Genomic DNA, 22038 nt, shown 5'->3' with positions numbered 1-22038 from the left:
TCTTCTGCTTCAGAGTTTTTGTGAGTTGCTTTCAGATGGTTGAAGGCATTAATTCCACTGAATTTGACCATTCTTGGAGCACAGCTGACTAGATATAGGCAAGGTTTGCGGAGCTTCACATTCTTCAAAAGCAAAGACTGGACCAACCAGCAAGAACATGGACTGGTGCTCTCAGATATTTGGCTGGTACTTCCTTTTGCAAGGGTAGGGGCCAGCTTGAGGGTTTTCTCCACCTTCCTCTTCATCAGAGCCCCCACTCTGATTGTCTGGACATATTTCCAGCCAGTCAATTCCTGCCACTGTGAGGGCCTCGGGCAGTGGCAGCACCTCAGTCTCTCCTGTGTTCTGCCTCAAGCAAATAAACTACTTTGTTTTCACAAGACTAAAAACTATTAGTTTACTTCAGATCTCTGAGCAAAATGCAGACAGTCATCTATTTAAAACTTAATGACCTGTGAAGAAGGGAAGGTTGATCAAATGACCTTCTCTATTTTCTAGAAAACTAAAAAGCAACTGGGTATACAAAAGCTGTTAGGATTTGTTTTAGTTTTACATACATACATCAACAATGCCAGAACACAGCTACATGGACCCTCTGCTGCAATGGTACTGTACAGTTGCACTGTTAAACTCTCAAGTTACCTCAAGCATTAGCCAAGGGTATCTGGCAGAATGCTAACCCTTCTAATGAACTGTGTTTTATGTAATTCCAGCAGCACACTGTGAAGCAGATCCCTTCTAAAGATTGACATCCATTTAAAAAAAAAATCCTGCTTAATTATAGTTACCCTAGAACACTATGACCACTAGGATCCTGCTTTAATGTCTATGCCTGTACTAAGGCATGACAGACGTGAGATTCCTACTGCATCTCTTTTAGGTTATCCCGGCTACTGGTGCTAAATTCACCTAACAGGCATGAAGTCCAATGTACATCAGAATGTACTGGAAAGCAATCCAAATAACTAGCACACACGTTAGTAGGTTACACGATAAGACTAAAATAAAACAAACTTCAAAAAGAAAGTCATTAAAGATTAAGAAGTCATCAGCCTATGGCTTTTTCTGGTACATGATATGGGTACTGCAATGCCTGAATGTTGCCAGCAGCTGACCTCAGATTCCTGACTGCCAGGACCAGGACTCCTGCCTGTGCCACACAGCTCCCCAGAAAGGACTCCCATCAATTTCGGGGGGGTTCTTGGATTTGCTTTCCTTTTCATTAACCTTATAATATTTTATCTATCCCTCTTCTTGCCCCATAATAGTCTTCATGAACTCTGTCACAACCATTGCAACTTTTCTATCAGCAGAGAAAGTTTATTTCTGCACTCCAAATCAAGCAAGACTATAAAATCAAGAGTTGAGGCTCTGTAACAGTCCAGCCTTTGGCTTCTCTACAGCAACTTAGAAAAACAAAACACTCTCCCAGCTTGTGTCTGAATTAGCCATTACTCTCAGCAGATGAAATCTGACAGGAACAATCAGGTTTTAAAAACATTTCTTCAACTCCACTAGGCAAGAACAATTTTTTTTAAGTCCTTTCCCTTTTGAAGACTGAGGATTAAACATCTTACAAGTAAGGAGCAGAAGGAGAGAATACAGTGTGCATGCAGACAAAAACCAGCTGAAAATTAATCATTTTACATACCATCATCTTTTTATGATCTGGAAATTCAAGGCCAAAATAGTCGCCTTCAACAAGGTTCAGGTGGTTGCAAACAGCATCGTGCAAAACTTTCCCTGGAGCTCTTTGCTGTAAGAGGAAAACAAAGCCTAGGGTTACAAAGATGCTTCTACTTAGTGGCAGGAAAAATTATTATGCTAAGAAATTATTCAGCAAACAACATCGCCAAAACTGTTTACAAAATCAGCAGATATTACAACCATACCCACAGGGCAGTTGGCAATAATTACAATATTTTTAAAGCTAAATACTATATTCATCCATCCATGGATGGCAGCTCTGAATCCATCTTCAGTGCATTTTTTGAGGGATAATAGAAATATTAGAGAAATAGAAGAGAGGGGCCAAGGCTAAGAGGGGGACCAAGGCTAATTTCTGCTGTGAATTTTTATTTTATCCCATGACCCCTCTCAAGTGATGTCAGGTGGTGCATGTATCCAACACAATGGAACCAGAATGTTCACTGACAGGCCTGTCATACAAAACAGCAGGGACTGAGGGTTTGCTGGATGCTGCTTGATACTCAACAGGCTCAAACCCTGGGTTCTGACTTCACATGGGCTTATCCCAACCTTCCTGCTGGGAGGCTGCTCCAGGCCTGTCTGTGCTACCCTGGCAAAGCTGGCAAGTAATTTGGAGGAGTCAAGCATACTGAAAGCCTTCCTGCTATAAAGACCAGATGTTCTAGCCCAATATTAGCTCCCAGAGCCACCACTCTGCTGATTGTAAGGATTCTTTTCATCAGCCCATCCATTAAATCCACACCTGCAGAAAATACTACAAATTACAGTTCACCAGCAAACCTTCTGCAAAAACCCATCTCTGTATAAAAAGGCCAATCACTGAAATAAAATATTTTTGTTCCTTGGACAAATGCACCTATTTTAACTCAAGAGGCCCTGAATACACAGGTCCACACTCACTTCAGAACAAATAATAACCCATTAAATTGCACAGACAATGCTGTTACAAGAGAACAATCACATCCTGGACTACTGGTCCTGCACTCAACCTACATACTGGCCCACTCCCTTTTAGCCCAGTAAATAACAGAGTAAAAAAAACAGTAGTAGCCAAGTGAAGAAAAAAACAATCATTACGGGTGGGCAGACCAGCTCAGATCCTGAGCCTGGCTCTGGCATCTCCAGGCAATGCCCATACCAACAGCCTACTTGAGAGTGGGCAGCTGCCCAATCCCTCCCAAAAGCATCATAATGTAGTCTGGTCTCTGTTTCACCAAAAAATAAATCAGCAAATACCCAGCAGTCAGGCTTACATCAGGGAAATTAAAGTGATGACATTTTTCTAGGGAAAGCACAGGATATATGTGCCACCACAGCAGCACTGTCATCCTGGTCATGCAGGACACAATGACTGAACCCTTCAAGGCTGGCTGGTTTTGAAAGTCTGAAGGGAAGAGCAAATCTCACTTTTCCAAGAACTCGCTGAACAGGTTTTTACCCAACATATTCTCTCAAGTGCTTCTGAGAGACCTAAGCCACCAGGAAGCAATATTCACTCGAGGTATTAACTGTTTGTTAATATTTGTTGTAGCAAACATTAGTCTCATGAATACTGTCAAAAAACACATAAAGAACAATTGCTGATAAAAGTACTAATTTTTGAAGCATTCACCATAACCTTGAAGTAACTAAAGTAATTAATAGGAAAATGCCAAGAGGATGCAAAGAAGGAAGGGGAAAAAAAGACCTCTGTTTTTCTAGACAGAGCACTTTTGGTCTGACACAATGGCATCCAAAATAAGTTTCTAGTGCAAGTATATTTGAAAGCACTCACTTCATGTTCTCCAGCTTCATTAAACCAAAAGCATTCCCTGTGTTCACCACTCAGACTGCAATGACCAGTGTGCATTGCATGTCAGTTCTAACAGAAAGCTTTCCACACTTTCCACTCCATCTATCAGTGTACAAGGGCAAAACCCAAACATGCACCATCTCAATGAAAGAGCCTCCTGCTACGTGCATTTCATTGGAGGCAACATAATAATATGAATCACATTAGACTGAGTGTAAGAACGATATTGCTTCACTGCTCCTACACACCTACAAATAATTTAGAAGCAACTACTCCTGCTTCCAGACTAGTCTCAGGTCTTCACAGTTTGGCTGGGGCTTCTAGAGGGAGGAAGTTTATGAGTTATCCTCACAGCAAGAAGCTCTCCTACTTGTGCACAGCCAGAGGAATGGTAAAATGGCCAATGAATATGTATGTATGTATGTATGTCTAGCTAAAGTATTCTGTGGATTTCTGTCTGAAAAAGACCACACTTCAAAAGTGTCTCTGTGTCTCTGAGATTTTTGACCAACAGGGAAAAAGGTAGAGAGCCCACCTGCATTACCACACTGCTTAGGCTGAGAAGAGCACGGCTGCCTGAGCACAGACCATGAGTAAAAGCCTCTAATTAAAACCTGCTGAGTGTTTTCATAAAGGCTTTTTTTTTGTTTCCTTATAGAACAGCAGTCTTGTAGTATTTATGTCACTTGGCATTTTCACTGGAGTACGCCTCAGTAAAATGAAATGCTTCTTACTCTAGTATTTATAAATATTATTATTCTAAACTCATCTTATCTTTGATCAGTCTATCTCAAAATAAAACCTGACAGTTCTCCCAAAGGAAATGCTGTGCATATAAAATCAGCTGAGATTTAGAGCCTGATGAAATTCTGGACTTGCAGGACCAGGAGAAGTAAAACAATCCACAAAAGCAGGAACACACAAGGTTTCAGAGAGATCTTGAGTCAGTGCAGTTCCATGACATCCCTACTAAAAAATTTAAACACAATAAATTAAAAGCTCAGTCCACTGGGTATGGAAGCAAACCAGGAGTCACTCAGGGCACAGTAAACACGAGCTGACAGAGGGAGCATTCAGGAATGAGTGCGCCACACCAATGACATCATCTGAAGTCAACAGCTGTGCCTGACTTCAGCATGGTTACAAGGCCTAGGAGAAAACACCAGTTTTCCACAGAGCTTGGAAGGCATTTTCCAACCATGAAGCATGGTCCCTCTGCCATGCCTAGACAGCAAGTCCTAGGCAAGCTTGACAGGCTCCTGCTCCACAGCCCCATGGCTGCAGCTGCATAAGGCAGAGCTTGGCTGCTTTCCCTGCTCCATGCCAGCACCAGTCTGCCCCATGGGGACACTGACATGAAATCATGAAGCAACCAAGGCTGGTGGCAAGACTATACCTCCAGACCACTCACTGCCATGGACACCACCTCCCGGTGAGGCAGTGAGGGAAAGGAGTCAGGAGGGATGGTATCCTGATGGAATACAGCTGGGGAGGGACACATGCAACCCCAGGAGCTGGGAAGTACCTGCAGTAGGTGGCAGTGCCCTGCTCCTGTACAATCCATGAAAAAATAGTGCTGCTCTAGAGAACAACTCTTCCCACTCCAAACCAGCCATCTGAGCACACTGGCAGGGAACTTTTCCTGAGCAATACAGGTGTATCTTTTACCTTGACAACAAGGAGCCCTGACATCTGCTTTAATGATTTGACACAAGGTGAGCCCCAGTCAGACCAATATATATACCAGAGAATTATATTTTTCTCTTGGTGTGGTATTTAATTACACCGAAATAATACTATAAATTTATTACAATGAAAAGAAGTTCACTGACTTCCAGCTACACATCCTTATTGCTTAATGCATTTGGAACCGGTCTTTCATTTAGCTCTGTGAAATCACATTTTAAAAGTCACTTTACATTTTCAGGGAACGCCAAGTTCTAAATTATGAATAATGTGCATCACCACATTTAGCTGCAAGCTATGAAGGTACCCAGTCAAACTAGCCTGCTTTATGCATTATATATTCAATATTTTTCTGTCTGCTCATTATCTCAGTCCTACTCAATTCAGCCTCACTCTACTCCCACCAAAATCCAAAACAGTATGTTGCTTATGATCTTCCAATGGTGAATATTTTAATAGGTTCAACAATGCTTTCATATTCTAGCAAACATCAATAATTCTAAAAAAAAAAAAAAAAAATCCCTCTACATACTTATTTAGACCATTCTTTAACACAGACAGCAATACATTAAAAAAAAAAAAAAAAAAAAAAAAACCTTGGCTGTATTTGGAAGACATCCAAAGCTTTTAAAGAAGCATATTTGGATACATTATACCACCTCCCATGGTTAATTCAGCAATTATTTCACTAATTAGGTACCAAAAAAAAAGTATATATGTTTATGGTCAAATAGAGGTTTTACCTTTTTTTATCTGTTCAGCCAAATAATCTCTGATCCCAGTTTGAACAAGATCTTTGATTGAAAGGTTTTTTATTTGTTTGTTTTACATCACTGAGCAGCAAGACCAGCTTAAAAGAACCAAATAAAATAAACACTTTCTTCTGAACATTGAAAAATCTAAGTCCCATTTTTGGTTGAAGTAAGAAACAGTTTCATGTGGAAACACAGACTACTCTGTTCTTCTCTTCTTTTCTCCAAAACTGCTGCAAATGGGTCAGAAAAAAGTTTGGGTTGTTTTGGGTTTTAATTACACTTTGTACAGTAGTAGCAGCTCATAGGAGAGAAAATAATTCCTTTATGTTCATCTTAAAGAAAAAGGTATATTCATTATTTATATCTGCCACCACATAAAGGCAGGCATTTCTTCCACTGATGCCCTCTTCCTATCACATTCTGGGTGCTCAAATGGTCTAAAATGAAATGCGACAATTTGGTTATGCTAAATATTTTACAAATACTTAAATACTATGTGGCACAAAGGTTAAACACAAAGTTTAAAATGTATTTACTCTTTCAGAGTTAATCACCATAAAATCTCTTGTACTGATCAGCCTTTTATCAGATCAGCCAAAACAGATTTTTATACCCTAATTTAAAAACTGCATTGAAATGATTGTGAAAACTTCATTCAGTAACTTCATTATTATTTCTGAAGTCATACACAGTTGTAATCACTACTAAAAATAACAACCCCACGTTCTTAACAGCATAACTTTCTCAGTTATTTGAAACTGTCAAAAATTATGTATCTACTATTTTGAAATGAAAAAAAAAAACAACCAAGAACTGCTCATGATAAGCAAATAGTATAAAAATAACCTCACAGATGAGAATGAGCACAGGGTTCTTAAGCAAATAACCCTGTCAGAAATTTATACTTCAAAAACTACTCTCAGGAGAACAATGCTGTCAGCATCTGAAGACAAATTTCATATTTTAAAGATTTCTCCTTTCTGGCGTAAAATGAAATGCATAATTCATATTGAGCAAAGGTCTGTTTCCTGAAAGGTGGGATTAAAGGTGAGAAGCACGGGTCTGAGTGTCATTGCTCTGGACCTAATTCTGCCAAAACAGGCGAGACCCTCTGCCCTTCTTCTCCTCTCCTCCCTTTCAAAGCATATGTGTTAATCCTATAGGAAGGATTAGATGACTACAGAAATAGCATTAGACCACCAAGATAGCTCTTACACCTGGGCTTATGAGTTTTTACCTGGCTGTTCAGCTTAGGCTGGGGAGCTGAGAAGTGTTGGAAGAAGTGTGACTCATCACTCCTATATACCAGGCCAAAGAACAGCAGCAGAGACACAGCAGCCACACACTCCCACCACTACTTTAAAGCAGTGGTCCTGCAGCCACCAGATATGCATCCCATTTGAAAAGAGGGTGTAGAAGAGGCAGATTTTTATGACAACCTAAAGGCACCTCGTACCTTTTAAGATGTTTTCCATGTGAATGTAGTTGAGGGCTCCACTCCTGGCACGTATCCCACATGCTTTTGCACAGACTGTGCACATACCATCAAAGGGCAGATTGAGGCCAAAAGCAGCAACAGAGTAAGTCTCTCATGCAGCTTAAAAACAGGCAATTGATCATCTGCTGCATGTGCACAATGAGACCATTTAGTGTTCTTTTCTTTCAAGATTTTAGTGGACTGCTTTTACACTCACCACTGTAATAATAAGCTGTATTTCCTCAATGCCAGTGTTTGTCTTCCACAGTCTCTGATGAACACTTTTATCCTTCAGCCAGTTTCAGTGGTGGTGGCACCTTTTTGTAAACAGCTCGATTTTAAAATATGGTAGTTTTTACTTCAGGTATGTTTTACTGCCCTTAAAAAAATGCAGCTGCAAAGTTAAACCTCCCCCTTCACCCATCACCTATGACAAACTTCAACAACAACTATTTTAGGAATTTCACTGCTAACCAAAAATCGACATAGCAAACAATTAGTGAGACAAAATATAAAGAGAAGGGGTTTAATAACCCTCTCACATTTGCTTGCATTTCTGGCGTGGTATCCAAAAGAAAACTGCAGTTCTGTACATTTGAAATATGGATTTGATATCGTAACCACGGTCTTGGATTTCTGATCGTGACAAACTGATTTATGTCAAAATATTTTCTAAAATAGGCAGAAGCAGAAGGACTGCTCTTGCTACACACCTTAAACTCTCCCAATGCCCAAAAATCAAATTCAGTAGAAATAGCCAGCAGTAAAATTCAGATGAACAGTAAATACTAAATAATCCTCTTTAATAGTTAAATGTTGTGGAAGGAAAAAGAAAAATATTATCTAGCAAAGCTAATGAAAGGTTTTATGATGAGGCTATTTTCAGTACTGCTTGGTTAAGCTTTTTCTTATAGCAGAGTCAGACTAATACAAAACTCAGCTACAGTAAATCCTCAGGTAACTGTACATCTCCATCATTACAGCAGAGTAAAGCTATGAAACTGGAGCCTCTGATTGGTCTATTTTCACTTGGCTCATAAAATTACAGCTTTGCACATTAATGGGCAAACACCACCCATGCTGTATTTATAATATGCCATTTCAATGTGCATGAGGGGACACAAAAATGGAGGAGAGATGGGCTGGGCACCTTGAGGACTGAGCTTTTCACATCACAAACCAACGTGCCATCTTCAGGTGTAATTGTCCAATAATTTTATTTCTTTGTAGTTCTGATATTATGCAAACTGATATTAATACTGATTTTATTTGCCATCTTTCAATTATTTACCAGTTTCTAGTATTTGTTACTGCAGAATCAGAAGAAACCACCACAAAGCCAGTGGAGCACTTTGTAAAGAATAAAAAGGAAGAAAGAGGTAGATTCTTGGAGCCTGGAGAATTTCCTCCTCAGGTAACTGTAAAGATTAAATTTCACAGAATTTGTTTCTCACATTCATCCCTCTTTCATCAATGCCAAAGAAAAACTGAAACTCGCTGGCTAAACACCACAAACCATATAAACCAAAAATATTCCACTTTTGGCCACAGCAGTCTAAGTACACCTCTGTTTATTACAAAATGTTACCCATGGTGAAAAGCATTAACAAAATATTTCATGATTAGTTTCCTGGTTCACTGGTTCCTTTGGCTCTATTTACAGCATTTTAACTATCTGGCATCTAACTCTCAGTTAGAAAGTACAACGGATCTTGTATTAACTTCTCTGTAACAATTTTACAAAATCCTGCATTTCACACATATGCACCTAAAATTCACTTCATCAACTTAAAAGCGGTGCTCTGATCACATCTGCTTACGAATTCATCTTGAAAACTCCATTGCTATCTGCCTAAAAATCCTCTAAGATATTGTCCCAATGGGGACAACACATTCCTTCCCTTGAAATGTGAATGCTGACCTCAGTAAAGCCAAAAACCCCAAAATCCAAAACAGGTCTCTGCAGGAGCTAATTACTCCTCCTGAAAAAAAATAACCCAAACCTTGTTTCTTGCAGTAAAACCATTACTTCCTTGAGATAGGTGTAAAACATTTGTGGGAAATCAGCAGTGTCAGAGCAAGTCTTTTAAGTAACTGTTTAAGGCTGCAAAATTTCACACACCAACAATTAAATTCTTAGACTTCCAGTGGGAAACTCTTGGCAGCACCGCTGTTGCTAAACCAAAATTACTATCCTTGAACATCATTAAAATGCACTGTGTGGACAAGAAAAATCAGGCATTAAAAGAACAATGAGAAAACTTACTAAAAATATGTCATCTTATTCCCTAAATTAGCTCCTGTAAATGTTGAGTCATCTTTGCCTAATTTTACTAGCAAAACTAAAAGTGGTTTGTGGCTGTTCTTCATCCCCTTAGCAAGGCAACCATCCACTGCTGGAAGTGACTGCTTTGTTTTCTGAAGAGAATCATCCCCACGATGTGTTCCAGCCTCAGAGCCTTGACACTGCAGGGTGATGATTTGCAAAAACCAGAGCCAGCCCACCATGAATTTAAGATCTCGGTGTGAGTTGCAGGGCAGATGCATTAAACAGTGCTTTCCTCATGATTGAAACAAACTACTTTGCAAATCAGCATGTAGGAAAGGCAACAATACTTTTTGTGCTACGTGGCTTTTTTAAAACCGAGTGAACACTAAAAAATTCTTCTCTGAAAAGCTGTGTCTAGTTCAGAGGGGCAAGAAGGGAGGGAGTCACACCAAAGCCATTCCAGCTATGACACCAAGACCCTTAGTGGAGACACAGGAATGTCAGCAGGCATCTCTCTGACAAAGATTACCTTTGAATTATCTGTGTGTAATTGATAGCCAAGGTGTACCTGGGCAGATGTCTCCATCTGGCATGAGCTGCACCTCCACCACGAGGCTCTGTCCATAGGGATGTGCCTGACAGCATTCTGCAGCACAAGGATGCCCACAGAACAAGCCTAGTGTGTGCACTGGGGGCACTGGCTTTGGAAAACACACCACAAGATTTGTTTTCAGACACTAGATGGGAGTTTGATGTGAAGCTGATAGAACCTCATTTTTCAGAATGTTTTATTTATGGAAAGCTGTTTTACTAAAGCTCAACTCTGGAACCAAGCTGATATACCTGTCAAATAAATGTTGATATTACTTTCTCTCCCTGCAAGCAAAAAACTGAATGAGTTTAACCCCTGGCCCTGGCACCATTTAGTGGCACACTGTGCTCGTTGTTTCTTGGGAAGAGCTGCAACTGAGGCTCAGAACACTCATTAAAAATACCTCAGATTGAATTTCATAGCCCACAACTTTTGAAAAGGAATATAATGGCACCATTCAGTGCTTTCAGTGTAATTCAGCAGTGTAGCAGCCAGCACATAATTGGGGATGGAAACCCCAAACTCTGTGACACCCCTCACCCCTTGCCTCCCACTTTACCACTCCTCTGTCTGTTTCAAGGCAAAAATAATTTAACCACCTTCTCAAGTTTTCTTTTATAACGTTAAGAAGTGCTTGCTTCTCTGTTTTGTTTTCTTTGCCTGCTCATTTTTCCTCATTTTCCTTACACATAAGCAAACACTTTGCTAGAATGAAGGAGTAGGCAATTCTTAAGTCATCAAATGCGAAAACAGAACTCTTATAAACAGACTGAAAACATGAGAGTATGAAGTGTTATGAGAATATGGGAGTTATTACTATAAAATCAGATGCAAAGTGGCTATTTACTATTTCTATCTGGATACATTTTAGTACATTTTACAACTATGATTGTAGTAAAATCCTTTGAGGAAAATAATTTCATTAAAATGCAAGAAGTCAAAAAAACTCCACAACAAACCCCAACAAAAAATAGGAGGTGTTCAGGCAAAATATTAAATCCTAAATCTAAAGCAAACCCAAATGCAACAGGAAAAACCTTTCCATCAGTCTCAACATTACTATTAATCTCAGAAAGAGCTCACAGCATCCAACACTGTACATATTTTACTTTTTACTTTATCAGAGGCAGGAAAGCACATTTTAACAACTGGATACAGAAGTTTCCAAAAGGCCACTCCTAGATGAAGCCTCCAGGCTGTGCTGCTGCTAACCTATAATGTAATAATTTTACACCCTAAACCTTTGTCTTCAGCTAGGCCACTGCTCCAGCTGGATGCAGTGCTCTGAAGCCAAAGTGCAATGCAGGGTAAGGAAGACAGCCTGCATGCATCTTAAATTAAGAGTTTCTATAGGACCTATTTGGTACCAGTCTGTCTTCCAAAACTGACTGCTCCAGACTGGACATGGAGTAATCTTGTGTAATGTGTGAAACTGAAACAGAAATGATCTGAGTCCATTCTGAATAAGCAAAATGCATACAACAACATATTTTCATGGAAGCAAAACTTGCAAGGGCAAAACATAAGTTTTAAAAGCAATCCCTTCTTTAAGTATCTGAAAGGCAGAACTTTTGAGTAGTATTTTGCCAGTCAAGTCCCCAGTACACAAGTTTCTTGTTTGGTTATGCAGTCCTGTTACCAACCTGATGGATGTTTAGGAAATGTGTTCAACATTTCTCTAAGCAGCCTACAAAGACCTTAAAACTGAATATACTTGGGAGTCTGATCTGTCTTTTAAACATGGAAAGACACAGGAGAAAATGTGAGAACAGTCTATACTCTTACTGTCTGTTTTGTGCACCACTGAAAAGTGATACCTTTAGTTTGGGACACAAACTAGAGTGGACAGAGGAGTTAGGGGAATTGGTATGGTAAGAGTTACAATAATGGCTGCTTCTACCAGCAGATTTCAGAGGTACCTCATAATGTTGTAGTCAAGTCACAATTTCAAGGAAAGATAAAAAATAACTACCTCCCTTTTTAACAGAAATCCTCAGGAGCTTTTCCACTCTTCCTTTACAGCCTGCCTGCAACTTGCAGTGTCTCCTCACATGGCAGATGCTCCAAAAAATCCATCCATGGGTCATCTCAGGTCTCTGAAAGATGGAACTGCCTCTAGACTGCAGGAGTCTGATGAATGGTTACATTAGCAAACAAGACACAGCCACAGCCTTCCTTAGGGGCAGCACAAGTGGAGTGGTGCTGGTGCGCACTGTGGAAACAGTGGCCTCACCTCCAGCCACTTCAAAATCCAAACCTGCTGGCACTGACCTGTATGTTCAACCCAGCATCCAACAGCAATACAGACAGAGCAGAGATCTGCTCACACATTTGTGGCAAGCCAGGGAAAGAAGGGATTGGTGCTCCTATCTCTGGGCAGGAGGAGGTGAAGAGAGAAGAAAGGCCAGCAAGATGTACATGGTGTCTGTTAACAGCACGTGGTCTGAGCTGGGTAAAAGCCTCTCATTAATCTCCAGAGAGCTTCCTCCTGACTGTGAGCAAGGTTTTACTTTTACCTAAGTTGAAGCTGGAACATTCAACCTCTACCTGATTTCCCACCGCTTCTGCATGTGTGTGTGTGTGTGTGTGCATATATGTGTGTGTACCTTACAGAATTGCTTGTGCCTGCAGTTAATGTGAAATGCTTCAGAGACAATAACTTACACCCTTTCTGCTTCACTTCTCATTCAGCCATACCAACTGCTCAAGCTAAGGAGATTCCTAGCGGATCTGCACTGTGTCACTCAAAGAGAGGCCTCAAATATCAAAGAAAAGCATCCCCACTTACTACCACAAGTGCATAAACACAGCCTCTGAAACACAGCTTTTATGGATTCTACTTCGTTTGAATGTGCAGCAATGTTTTCTTTTATGCTCTGTTTAAAAGCATACATAGTACAGAATTAGCTACTGTGATTTGGGCTTTGGACAAAATTGCTAAAATACATCTTTAAGCACAGCAGGTTTAAAAAGGCAAATGAGCCATTCAGCTGTTTTTTTCTTAAGGCCAGAACACAGCACTGCCGTATTAGATACCACTTAGATATAAATGAGCTTTATCAGCAACAACAGGCTTCATGGGAAACAAGCATTCTCTGTTCAAGGTACGTCAAAGAGAAGTCTTTGGGGATGTGCTATCAAAAGTCAAACATCAGGCAGCCACAATGAGACTTTTTTCACCACATTTTCAGTCTTATGTTGAATTCCTCCAGAAAGAATTTTAATCCATTTAACCTTGAGGATAATGTGTGTAACTGGAAAAGGATTTGATTTTATCTAATTTGTGGGTTTTTCTTAATGCTGAAGCCCCAGTCCTCACGTCTTTAAAGATAGCATACATCTCATTTTAAATTTACATTTGTAAATATGCTTTGTTTAATGTTAATACCCAGGTAACTTAAAGATTCCTGGGCTATGCGAGAGCAATACATTTCATTTACAACATGAAAACATAATTGAATCACAGAATCATAGAATATGCTGAGTTGGAAGGGACTCATGAGGATTACTGGAGTCCATCTCCTGACCCTGCCCAGGGCATCCCCAAGAGTTACATCATGTGTCTGAGAGCATTGTCCAAAAGCTTCTTGAACTCTGCCAGGCTGGTGCTGGGGAGCCTGTTCCAGTGCCCAAACACCCTCTGGGTGAAGAACCTTTTTCTAAGATCCTAATATTCTAACCTCCCCTGACAGAGCTTGAGGCCATTCCCTCAGTCCTGTCACTGCCACCACAGAGAAGAGATGAGTGCCTGCCCCTCCTCTTCCCCTCATGAGGAAGAAGTAGACTGCAATTAAGTCTCCTGTTCTCCAGGCTAATCTTAGCTGCTCCTCACACAGCTTCCTCTCCAGGCCCTTCACCATCCTTTGGACATTCTCTAATAGCTTTATATCATTCTTATTTTGCATTGCCCAACACTGCACACAGGATTCAAGGAGAGGCCGCAACAGTGCAAAGTAGAGCAGGACAATCCTCTCCTTTGATTGTGCTACACGTGATTATTACCAAGATGCCTAGTATGAAACTTAGTAAATATACTTCATCTTTGCCTATTTATAAAATGTTTAGGTTTTCCATGTTCTCACCAGCCCTCAAGTGAAGTTCTGTGCCAGCATATACACATACTTTAGTGATCTCTGCTAAAACACTGTCTTGCTACCAGCTTCAGGAATTATCTTTCTTCATCACAATTTACTTAGAGAAGTCAGACAACCCTGTCAGACTCAGAATAAATCTCCTTAGGGAAAGAACTTTTGTCTACAGAAGACCACAATGGCATTGACCAATGATTACTGCACTGGCCTTGATTTTTAACCACAATGTGTAACAATTCTTGACAAAAACACGATGGACTTAACCAGGGAGAGACATAACCCTGATGGGGCATTAAGGAGCCAATACTATCTGCTTTTGCTTTTTCAGACTGTAAGTATTTCCTAAATTGTTGCTACCAAACAGCTTGAGGAATCCTGTCTACACTAAAACATCAAGCAAGGTCTTGGCCAGGAGAAGGCTTTGCAGGATGAGAAAGGTAAGTGAAGACACGTGTCACTGGCATCCTTCTGGCTTTTTAATTCTTCCCAGGTCATCAATACTCCTCAACAGGTCCATTCAAGCTAACCAAAGGCAGCAAATTCAGAGTGAGACCCAGTAGGAGAGTCCTTCACACCCCACAGTGGAGGGGAGCTGAGGAGGTTGGCCATCATGTCCTAGGTAAGCCAAAGATTTATTGACCAAACAAAGTGCTGCAGTTCTGCTTCCAGCTACCCAGAGAACACAAAGAAAATTTACAAGCCTTCATGTTTGTACTAAAATAGCAGGTCTAAAATCATGCTGAGGAAATGCAAATATTAGCAAATATAGACGTCTGTCATAACTGGAACTTGCATCTCATCCCCTGTAGTGGTACTAAAAATCTTACAAAGTAATTGGTATGTGCTACAAGTAGCTACAGAACAATCTGCTCCAAGAGCAAAGAGCAGTTTGCTCAAGTGACACTATGATATAGAGATTAGACCAGTGACAGGTTTAGTGTGTGGCATTGGAAACAACTAGTACTTGCAGTTTAAGAAAGCACAAATGCCAACAGACAATACCTCCCACTGCTCCCATATGCTGGCATGTGCCTGCAGCCACAAGCTGCCTCTACTTTTTCTCCATAGCCTACAGGGAGAGGAAAAAGGGCTGAAAACAAGAAAGTGATCCAAAAGAGGAATTCAACCCCCTCCCAGATAATTCCTTTCATGCAACATATCACAAGCAGACTGTGAACAACTAAGGCCAGTTAAAGGTGAGTTATGCTCCTCACTGTCAGTAACCATTCATTCCAAGCCCACAAACTTCCTTCTTGCTCATAAAGAAACATGATTTCCCAGCACTGAAACAGGGTGCTCTTCACTCCCAGTAACATGCTAACCGGGACACACAATTCCACATTATTTACTAGGGTAGATATTTACCCCCATGACCCTCAGAGCCTTGAGTTAAGATTTATCCATTTTAACAGCAATTAAGCATCCAGTTGCCCTGGAATTCCTTCATGTCAAGTGAATAGAAAGGGTACTTTCAGAGAAATACTCAGGCCAGGCAAAACTGAACAGATTAAGCTGGCCTTCATCTCATTGCTACTTTGCTTCTCCCCTTGGATTACATGATCTTTAACACAGTGGTGTGCTTATTTCTTGTTATCATTAACATTCATGAGGTATTTTGTCTACTTGCTTTTAGGAAACAGATAAGTGCTTGCATAAAAGACATAAGAGAGCATAATCAGCATATTTTAAATAGTCTTCTAAAACTGAATTCAAATGATTAACTACTAAAGACAAATATTTCTCAATTTAAAAAAATGTAGTTCACATCCATTATGAATGGCTAACTCTCACCACCAGCTATTTCAGGATATCCTGACATTAAATCAAGTATTTAAGGAAGGGCTTATATTTCTTTTTGAGTGATGCTGAATATATCTGGATATGTTCCCTTGCTGGAGATTTATAATTAGGATTATAGTGAGTAATTTTAAAATCACAAGATCTGTTTGACATCACATGTGGATTCAATACCAAATATAAAAATTCTACAGACTATATATTTGCCATTGTACAAAAAGCCATTCATCCTGAAAGCGGTGGAGACTTGAACTTCCCCCATCACCTGCACTTCAGCAGAAGCACAACCAACACTCCTCCACTCCTGATAATTATCATTAAGAGATGACACTATTAAAATCCACTTCATTTCTCATAACTGATTGCAGCAGTGTCCCCAAATGTCCCTGAATACACTAGTGTACCCAAATGTGCCTAAATATGCTTTTAAATATGCTCTCACCCCGCTGACAACTGGGAGGGCCTTTCCTACTCTTTGTGAATCTGATGCTCAAACCACTAAAATGATGAGAGAAATGATAGAAGAGAAGAGAAGAGAAGAGAAGAGAAGAGAAGAGAAGAGAAGAGAAGAGAAGAGAAGAGAAGAGAAGAGAAGAGAAGAGAAGAGAAGAGAAGAGAAGAGAAGAGAAGAGAAGAGAAGAGAAGAGAAGAGAAGAGAAGGAAGAGATTCTTATCTAAAACTTTGACACAAGTAGGATTTTATGGTCCCACGCTTTCTGCTTGCAACTTTTCTACATGCCTGAGATACCATACATGTGGCATTTCCTTTCCTGGGAAACAGAAGAACATTTCTTTATAAAGCTGAGAATTTAAGCAAGATAATGATCTTGAAAGGCCTGAAAAAGACAACACCAGACAAAGCAGAAATAAAGACAGTAGAACATATAACAAGAAGGACAGGTCCCCAACCGTGCAACCTATAGCACAGGCTATGAGCAACAGCAAAATCCTTCTTTTTCTACATGTGTTGACCAACACTTACATTTTGCTTCTAATTCTGGTTTATAAGTCCCAAGCTTTCTCAAAGCAAAAATAACCAATTTCATTCAACAGCATGCTGAGGCATTCTGGAGAAACTGGCTGCTTGTGGCTTGGATGGATGCATGCTTTGCTGGGTAAAAAACTCTCAGGATTGCTGGGCCTGGAGAGTGGTGGTGAATGGAGCTACATCATGGTATTGGGGACAGCTCTGCTTGGTATCCTTACTGATAACCTGGACAAGGGGATGAAGGACACCCTCGGTTTGTGTGTCACCAAGCTGGGTAGGAGCATTGATACGCTGGAGGGGAGGAGGGCTCTGCAGAGGGATTTGGACTGATGAGCTGAGATCAATGGTGAAAGCTTCAACAAGTGCTGGGTCCTGCACTCACAACAGCCCAACTTACTGGCTATGAGGAAAAGTTTCTTCATTGAAAGGGTTGTCAAGCAGTAAAACTGGCTTGAGCCACCATCCCCGGAGGTTTTAAAAGACCACCACATGTAGATTGGTGCTTAAGAACATGGTTTAATGGTGGACTTGGTAATGCTTGGCTAACAGTTGGACTTTATGATCTTAAGAGGACTTTTACAACCTAAAAGATTTTATAATTCTATGAAAAGAAGGACTTCCATGTTATTTTTAGACTTCAAGTGGCGGCTTTAAGGAGATTCAGAGTCCAAGAGCAGCCTGCTGAATAAGGACCAAATTTCAGCTTAGCAGAACAATCCTTTAAGGTGTTGAGAACCCGTGCTGAAGAGACCCCAGCACTGCAGCCATATGGAGATGCTCTTCAGGAATTGAGCAGCTTGCAAGGCCAAGCTGGAACCTCCCACAGTATTTTCCAGAGCACTCGCGGCCCTATGGGCAACATTTTGCTAGCAGAAAATTGTCTTCTAAAACAACGAAAAAACTCAAATAGGAAAATGTAAACCCAGCTCTTTATGTACAGGCTGTTGCTTTAGGTTTTAAAATAAATGCCAAATAATGGCAACAACATGTCTGTCCAAGAGCCATACCTTTCTACTGGTGAAGAACATAGTTATGAATTAAAAGTAACACCTAAGTAACCAATACACCTCTGATTCCAGCACCATCACACCGATAGATCAATAAGTAATTTGGAAAGATACAACTCCTAAAAACCATTATATAGCTATGTAGTTGTATAGTTACATTGAAAATACATGTAGCCATGTTTTTTTTCCTTCGCCACTTAGTGTTACAGGCTGAAAAATACCCATAGCACATACACCACGCATGGAGTTATACAAGGGGAGATTTACAGCCCTGTTTTAATGACTGCATTTGCCACAGGCAAAACTCTGCTTACTGTTACTGTTATTTCCAGCAATAGTATACTGTATTAAACACTGTTTTTTTGCAAAAAGACCCAAAACACTGCCTCCAAATCCAGCATAAAACATACATTAACCTTTTATGTTGCTGCTAAGTGGTTTGTGAAATCTGGTTTTGTGATTACATTTAAGATGTTTTGTGCAGTCAGTATGAGGCAGGAATCCTACACAAAGGCTGGAAAGACCTCTAAACATCCACAATAGGCTTGAAACACTGCATGTAAATCACAGCTCCAAGCATTATAGAAGTCCATACACCATAAAAAGAAAAATAAATAAAAATAAGCAAGCAGAACAAGGCTCAGCTTTCTTGAGAATATCTGAAGCTCCTCAAAGCTGACAACAGAAACAGTGCAGACACTCAGATCCCTACAGCACTAGGTCTTCAACAAAACCATACCTCTAATTTCTAAACAGTCATACAAGTAACACTCTAATATATAATAACACAACTATATGCTAAGATACCAGGAACCATGCTTTGGAAAGAAAAGTATAATTTGCAAAGTTTTCAACAGGTGTCATGAACTAAAGACTCGATCCTGCATTTAGAGCAGTCAATGGAATCTTTAGCATACAGAATATAGTGCTATTTCTGATGGTTTTTATATGAAAAGAATGGTTACTATTCATAGAGAATCCCAAGCCACTGCTACAACACCAAGTATTACATTTTCAATCCATCAAACACCTATAAAAAGACTGATGGAAAATTCTGTGCTCAGACTCACCTTTCAATACTTACTTTTCAGCTTTACTTTTCTGAGAAGTTTCACTTTTCATACTAGAAAACTCCAGAACTTTATACTTAGGTCATTACAACCACATACATTGAACCAAAAATTCTTAATGTCTTTGGAACGTCTCCCACCTCAAGAGCATCATTATGTCTGGATTAATTTGTGAGTACTGTTTGTTTTTCACATCAGCAACATGGCAACACACTCTTCTCTTTCTTTTTTTAAAACAAATAAACCTTTCAGTGACTGTGCTGGCTACTGTATGGCTGGTTTTTAAACACGTGGGTTATGGTCACACAGGCATCAACCACATTAAGGGCACCAGCCTTTACATCAAAATTAGCAGAAGTTAGTGCTACTGAAAAATAAGTTTGTATCCTTAAGCCAAGAATGAGCAACACTAGAGGTAAAAGAAGGAGGTTTAAAGAATCCACTAGAACTTGGTGGCAGCCCTCTCTAAGAATTTCCCCTACATGCTCACGAGGAGAAGGGCCAAAATTCATTTGGTTGTTCTACTTAATTTCTGATGTGTGCATATGTATGTTTTACCTGTAGTCTGTGCTGCTACAGAAAGATACACACTATCACAGACAGGCATATTTCAAAGTCATACAGAAATAAATAGTAAAGCGCGCCTTTCACACTCCGTAAGTTTACTCACAGATAAAAGTTCACGTCCAGTAGAATAAAAATTAATCTTTGATTATATCAAGACTGAAATGATAAATATTACATTTCCTCAGCCTCATACAGCATAAAGCATATCTTCTTTTTTTCATTGACATTTGTTTATATGGTTAAAACAAACAAATAACAAACCCAACCTTTAAGCCAAGCACCATAATAAAGAGAAACAACTAAAGCAACAGCTGCTCTGAGTTGAATCTGAGTTTACTGATGCTTTCAACTCAGAAGTCTGAATGTCTGCAATAACAAAACCAAAGAAACTTACTGTAAATACCTCAAGAGGTGAACAGAAGTCTAAGCAGGAGATCTGAGGAAGAACTTGAACTTAACCGAATGGTCAGTTTCTGAGTTCCTTTGATTCTTTTCTTCTCAAAAATAGAAAGAGTCCAAAAACAGACCCTGTCACAAGAGTGGCAGTAAACTTCCCTGGTGCAGGTATTCACATTGGTGATTGGTTTTTTCAGATGCTGCTGGGTTGTCACCTTGACACCTTCTTGCAGTAGGGCTGGCAAGCCTCAGCAGCAGGACCCAAAACTTCTTTGCCTACAGGCTTCAGTGACTCACACCCATTACAGAAGTGTGAAAGTAATGGTATTCCTTCACTGAAGGTGCAGGGGAGAGGAGGAAGTATAAGTGGATTTTAGAAAAATCCTGTGGTGAACATGAGCAGAGAGCTGAGCATCAAAAAAACTGTACTTTGGGTGGGAGGCAAACAGAATAAAATAAAAACAAGCCTGCAGAGTATATTTCAAAGTTCTGTTCACATCATCTTCAAAGTGGTAGGTCTTTCCTCAAAGAGACTGATGCCCAAAAAAGTAAAAAACTTATGCCTTTTTGAACAAAATTTTAAGCTATTACCATCCTCTACATGCAATTCAAAATAGAAATAATGCCTATGAAAGCAGAAAAAATTCTAAGGGAATAATCAAAAATATATCCAATGAGACCAAGATACCTGGAATAAATATGTTTTTGACAAAGACATCAGTACTCTTCCACAAATGCAGCTGAAATCCAGTATGTCTGCTCAAATACTGCTGACACATTGTGCACACAGTGATAACCATCCAGAAAAGCAAAACAAAACAAATCCCCACTGTTATTATGATTCAAGTCTTTTTGGTAAAAATTCAGCAAATCAGTTCCAGAAAATCTGGTACTGTGAACTGTCGTGCAGTTAACCTGGGTATTGCCAAAACACATTGGATTGGTAAGCATGAAAAAGCATTAGCTTAGGTATTTAAATGTTGAATTATCTCCCTAAGAGACAACTCCCTAAGACTGTGCAGTTACATCAGGAAAGTGGTTACACAAGCAGCAACTGGCCATTGAGACTCGATGATCTTCAAGGTTTTGTCCAGGCTAAATGATCCTGTGATTATATTCTATGATCTTTCTTCATTTTGCCATTTGAAACTCATGTCTTTCACTGTGGACATCTTACTTGCCAGCCACTAGGAATCATGATTCTTCAGGAATCGGATTACCAAAAGATTGTTTATTAACAGAACAAATAACCACGGGAAAGGTTTTTTCTCATTTTCAGCATCTCACTTTTTACCTTCCCTGACCCACAATTTGAGACACACAGGTGAAAGTCTGAGATAAAGATAGAAGCTTCCATAGAGCTAATCCATCAGAACCCTAATTACCAAAGGTCTGACACAATGTCCCATATGTTCACAGGCATCGCTTTAAGTACATCAAAAAAGCCCAGGACACGGACAAATTTCCAGCTAAATCTTTCAGGTGACTGGGGTGCAGGTCTTCAGCTCAATCAGCATTTAAATCACCACTGAAAGTCCCAAAATGTCAGCCTAATTGGTTATTCTTAGCATTCAAATTTGAAAAGCATGTTCTCAAAGTTAGACTGAAATGTGAGCTAATAGAATCTACAATGATTACCTGGGACAATCTCCAGAGAAGGCCTATTCTGCCTGACTTTTTATGTAATTTCCAACCCAACTTTCCCTACAGCACCAGTTACACTAGTGACATGACACTGGGTTAGACTACAGCACCTGGGAGGTAAGCAGCACACCTTCCCCACTCTTTCCTTATACTGCCATAAAATCACTTCACATATTAAATTCTACTTAATCTTTAGA

At 39.9% G+C, this 22038-nt stretch overlaps 1 protein-coding gene across 1 annotated transcript in view; it reads right to left on the bottom strand.

Annotated features, from left to right (window-relative positions):
- Positions 1 to 22038, bottom strand: part of FARP1 (FERM, ARH/RhoGEF and pleckstrin domain protein 1) — a 199360-nt gene that overhangs the window by 65889 nt on the left and 111433 nt on the right. Inside the window, 1 exon segment of the mRNA XM_056497890.1 lies at positions 1652 to 1756. Coding sequence (XP_056353865.1) covers positions 1652 to 1756 — 105 coding nt within the window.

Source organism: Oenanthe melanoleuca, chromosome 1, assembly GCF_029582105.1.
Source record: "Oenanthe melanoleuca isolate GR-GAL-2019-014 chromosome 1, OMel1.0, whole genome shotgun sequence".
Taxonomy (NCBI): domain Eukaryota; kingdom Metazoa; phylum Chordata; class Aves; order Passeriformes; family Muscicapidae; genus Oenanthe; species Oenanthe melanoleuca.
This window is presented reverse-complemented; position numbering and strand designations above follow the sequence as displayed.